Source organism: Xenopus laevis, chromosome 4S, assembly GCF_017654675.1.
Source record: "Xenopus laevis strain J_2021 chromosome 4S, Xenopus_laevis_v10.1, whole genome shotgun sequence".
NCBI classification, from domain to species: Eukaryota; Metazoa; Chordata; class Amphibia; order Anura; family Pipidae; genus Xenopus; species Xenopus laevis.
In genome coordinates, this window is record NC_054378.1 from 73,368,846 (window position 1) to 73,374,210 (window position 5,365).

Sequence of the window (5,365 nt, forward strand, 5' to 3'; positions counted from 1 at the left end):
CCTGCCCAACCCTCCCCAAGTGGGTGGGCCTTATACCCATAACTGGATAAACAGGGAAATGTGATTGCCACTAACTAGGAAGACTTTAACAAACTTTTAGTAATAGAGCATTGCTCCGTGACCTAGGAAGAATAAGGGAAATAACTGGCAAGGGAAAACGCCCCAGGGAAGGGAGCGTGGGGGAAGCAAACCCAAAGAGACGGCATAGCAGTGAACCCTAATGCCAATCGGTATAAGTAGTATATACTAAAGTAAATTGCAATAGAGTCCAAAGAGTTTGGATGCCAATCCTGACATTATAAAGACGTATTGCAAAAATCAGCCCAGTACTAGACGTACATCCTCTTGTTGAGTCCGATCACGTCCAATATAAACTACTTATAGGTATCGTCCTGGTGCCTTGAATACTTAAAACATTACAAGCGTGGAGGTACTGAAAAAGTGTCCATGAACCTTTAAGTGGCAAAGGTGGGCAATTAGTACACATGGTGCTTTAAGACAGGAGTGATACATATACCGTCACAGGGTTCCCACCCCTTGTAGAGTATTAATGCCAAATCAAGCACGCGGATCTTGTCTGGGTCTGGATTCAATCCATTCCATCGCTTCTTCAGGTGAAAAGAAAAAATGTGATCTGTTGGTATCCATTATTTTGAGCTTTGCTGGGTACAGCATTGCGTATGACAGGTTTAAGTCTCTCAGTTTCCGCTTGACTGCTGTAAAGGAGTTACGTTGCTTTTGTAGTTGTGTGGAATAATCTGGATACAATGAGATGACTGCTCCGTTATGTTCCAGACGGCCAACTTTCCGCGCTTCCTGTAGAGCTATGTCTCTGTCCCTATAATGAAGCAAGCGGATCAAAAAAGGACGTGGCGGGGCACCCGGAGGTCTAGCTCTGCCTGGAACTCTATGAGCCCTCTCCACCGTAAAGTGAGGAGTAAAAATTGCTGTTGGAAGCAGGGTACAGAGCCAGGATTCAGCAAAGTCTGGGGGTGAATTACCCTCAGCTCCTTCTGGGAGCCCCATAACCCGGACATTATTCCGCCGTTGTCTGTTTTCGTAGTCGTCCAGCTGAGCTGCTTGGTGTTGCAATTGGTGCCTGAGGTCCGATATTTGCGCCGGAATTGGATTACAAGTGTCTTCCAAAGTACTCAGCCTTGTTTCTGCCTCAGTTGTGCGGTCACGTATTGTTTGCAGGTCTACCTTAATTAAGGACAGATCTGTTTTGATTTCGTCTATGCGAGCCGTGAGCGTAGCTTGACAGTTAGCAATGGCCGCCAGCACCTGTGACACCGTATCCTCCTGGTGTTCCGTGGGAGATGGTGGTTGGGAAGACGACCCAGCATCTTCCTGAGCCGGTCTGCGGACAAACTGGTCCATATTTTGTGAGGTTGGGGGTTGCTTTTTGGGAGGGCCGTATTTCCCCATCGATGAGCAGAGCGCTTGATAGTTGATCCCTGGGGAGTTAATTATCTGGCCACGGAGGTCAGCAATAAATGTTAGGGTTGCATTAATGTGGCAGAAGTGCCATAAGCATTAGTTCTTATCCGTAGTATGCAGAACCCCTTTGCGCCAAAAGGATGTCAGGGCCTGGTCATCAGCACTATGGCCCCTGCGTGCTGCCTCGCAACAGTCTCAATGAGGCTATGGCTGTATGTGGCACAGTATTGTAGAACAGGGGGGGCGCCCCCGGGGTCTTCTTACCCTTATAATGGTCTGCCGGCAGTTGTTGAAGGGCACTGGCGCTCCGACCGCCCTCGCGATCACACGCGGCCGCACCTGCCCAAAAATTTAGGCCGCGGCTTCAGAGCCCTGCTAGGCCCCAAACCGGACGCAGCCTCTGCTGCAGCCGCAGCGTCCCAAAAAACTTGAGCGGGTCCGCAGGGGTTGCCGGACGCGTCTCCGGTCTGATCCGGGTGCTCTACCCCCACCAAAGGTCAGTGCAGAGGTGGCTGTGTCGGTATACCCCGGGAGCGCCGAGAACTTGTGGCCATATATTTAACATCATATGGCTGTTGTATCATTGGCCATGTGACCAAGGAACAAGCTGTGGGGGAAATTTAACTTTGTGATTTGTTAAGCTTTAAGATTAACCTTTTTGCTGTACAAGAAAGTTAAAGCAAAGTCACAAGGTCACCTTTGATTTTAACTCATGGAATAAACCTAAATCTACTCTGGATTGGCTATTGGATCAACATGGTATTATTGTGTGAGCCAGTAAAACCCCTTTAGCTTAAATTCATCTGATTTGTGACATGCCAAGGACTATGACAGAAATCAAATAGCTCTCCAATGCATTATCCAATATATCAGAATCTTCTTCTGAGGTGATAGAAGAGAGAGATCAATGCAGTAATAGGACCATGATGTGTATGTTAATAATTGGTGTTGTGATATTTTATTTATATTAAAAAAACAGGCAAGGCAATTAAAACTATTAGCTCTATAAATCTGTTGCGTGTAGGTATCAGTTTACAGTATATCATATATGTTTATGTGTTTATTAATATGTTGCCTTGTTACTTTGCTTATCACCCTAGGCATACCGCCAAGAATTCATAGCACAGTGGAAAAAACTGGAGCTAGATGCTGTCTTGTGTCCTATTCTAAGCCCGGCCTTAACTATTGGATACCCTGGAAAACTGTCAAGTATGTGACATTACTGTCCATTACTAAACCGCCTAGGCTCATACATACTCCATTACTTAACTGCTGTTTACAGTTTGTTCCTTGTCCAAGTATTCAGCTGTTTTGTACAGTTTGCACAGTACAAGTACATGTTCTAAACACTGTGTGCAGTCTGCTTCCAAGCAAACAATGATTTTTTGCATTCTGTCTTCTACGCTTACCTGCCAAGTTAATAATGAAAAGCTTTATATGTTACATCTGAAACAACTTCCATTGCAACTGTTATGTAATGGACAACTTTTCTCAGTATATGAAAAATTTGCATGCAATCTACACATTTTTGTTAAATTCACAAGACATCTATTTTCCAGAATCCAGTGTAATTGTGGTGCCCACAAAACTGAATACACTACACCTTGTGCATGATTTCCTATGCAGATTCTTATTTTTGCCTGCTTTGGTGAATTTACTTGCATGCCAATTGCTAACCATTTTGCTTGTGTTAGTGGGGTTGAGAATTGTGTTATTGCAACTGGAATTGTAACTGGAAATGCTGTTAAGATGGCCATACACTGTAAGATTTGCTCATTTGGTGTGGTTTCCGAACAAGCGAATCTTTCTCCCACCTTGGGTGGGTGAAATTGTGCTAATGTGATGGTCTGCGACAATTGCATTACAATGTAAGGGATATGAAATGTCTGAGCAAGGGCCAATATGGTCCTCAATCTGACAAAAAATCTAGGGTGCTTGATTGAGATCTAGCCAATTTTTTGCCAAATATCATATCTATATATATATATCCATATTATCATATATATTATCTGGGGCAGATAAGCTGCAGAATCGGTCTGAAGAACGCAAATCAGCAGCTTAAATCTGCATGTATATATCCACCTTTAGTGTGTGATTTATGAGGTAGGAGCTAGTTGTGTGTAAAAAAGTAATCCAAGTAACACAGTGCCAATTTGCAAGCTGCAGACAACATTTTTGAAAATGGCATTGCTGCAAAGGCAGCACATAAACAGCCTTCTTTCTTTGTATGTATGTATATATGTATGTATTTATTTTTTTATTTGTATAGCGCTCCTTGAGGTCAAAGCACTGGTATTCTGATCACTCATTTCTAGATATATATATATATATATATATATATATATATACACAGTGAAGCAGATTCGGTACAAAAAATCTTATAGCTACAGCATGACCTGAAGAAGTCTATGGCATGGCATATACTACAGATGCTTTCTGATTGTTATTACTTGATAATTGTACATTTTTCCTTTTTAGCGGCTGTATCATACACCATTTTGTACAATTTATTGGACTTTCCTGTTGGAGTGGTGCCTGTTACAACAGTGACCAAAGAAGACGAGGAAGGGCTAAAAGCCTATGAGGGTCACCATAAGGATTACTGGGATAAACTGCTAAAGGAGGCGAGTGTTACTTCTTATCTTACTTAGGGGTACATTATTTGATTAGTCTCCAAAACACAAAAATATAACTTGTGTAATATTGTACGGTGTGTTTTCCCTAGGAAGCACAAATGAGACTTTGTTGGAATACTGTTAGTTAATAGTCTTTGCATAATATTACAGTGTGTACTTCCATGTACAGGTATGGGACCTGTTATCCAGAATGCTCATTACCTGTGGTTTTCTGGATAAACGGGCTTTCCATAATTATCTCTATCCCTAAATTCTACTAAAAATCATTTAGACAGTAATTAAACCCAATAGGATTGTTTTGCTTCCAGTAAGGGTTAATTATATCTTAGTTGGGATCAAGTAAAAGGTACTATTTTACTATTACAGAGAAAAAGGAAATCATGTAAAAAAAAAAAACTGAATTATTTGAATTAAAATTTAGTCTATGGCAGATGCCTTTCCTGTAATTTAGCGCTTTCTGGATAATGGATTTCCCGGTAACGTATCACATACTTGTACCATTATTTTTAAAGAATCATCTATAATGTATAATGAATCGTATTTAGACTGCTACTTTGAAGATCCTATATTATTTTCATGCCAGATCATGAAATGCATGTACTGCATCTAGAGTACTATGTGGTGCAAGGTGTAAATGTGAGATATACATATACATACATATATATATATATATATATATATATATATATATATATATATATATATATATATATATATACACCTTAATACAAGCCATAAGAATTCCATAATGGTTTATTAAAAGGGAATGTTCACCTTTTGCAAAGTTCTACCTACACTTTTGTCTTAAAATATTTGAATACTTAAATCTGAAATTGTCTATTTATTATTTCTTTCCACAGGCTTTATCAGACAGTATTGGCCTTCCTGTCTCTGTGCAGTGTGTGGCTTTGCCATGGCAAGAGGAACAGTGCCTTCGTTTAATGAAGGAAGTGGAGACACTTACACAAAGAAAGAAGAACAAGTAATCTCTGAAACATTTAACTTCACAGGCTCACAAATAAACTGGTTTATTTTAAGGGGTAAATTAGACTGGATAATTATTTTAATTCATATTCTGTAATAAAAGCAAATACATGTTGTGCTAGACTGAAAAAACTCTTAATTACCCAACTAATAAAAACTCTCTCAAACACTCTCAGTCACTCTTTCCAACACTCTCAGTTTCCAGTCTTTGCAGTGCTTTCTGTAATTATCCCATTGTAATTATATTTGCAAGTTATTTTTGTAGATTCTACACAGGATAGACAAGGCATACTGTTTCTATTAAT

General features: G+C 40.2%; 1 protein-coding gene across 1 annotated transcript in view; it reads left to right on the forward strand.

The window, feature by feature from the left end:
• The window catches only part of faah.2.S (fatty acid amide hydrolase, gene 2 S homeolog), a 41,158-nt gene extending 35,937 nt beyond the window's left edge, over nucleotides 1–5,221 (forward strand). The window contains 4 exon segments of the mRNA XM_018260869.2: nucleotides 2,541–2,649; nucleotides 3,919–4,064; nucleotides 4,937–5,044; nucleotides 5,046–5,221. Of these exon segments, the coding sequence (XP_018116358.1) occupies nucleotides 2,541–2,649; nucleotides 3,919–4,064; nucleotides 4,937–5,044; nucleotides 5,046–5,069 (387 nt within the window). The 3' untranslated portion in view covers nucleotides 5,070–5,221.
• Nucleotides 5,222–5,365: the final 144 nt, after the last annotated feature.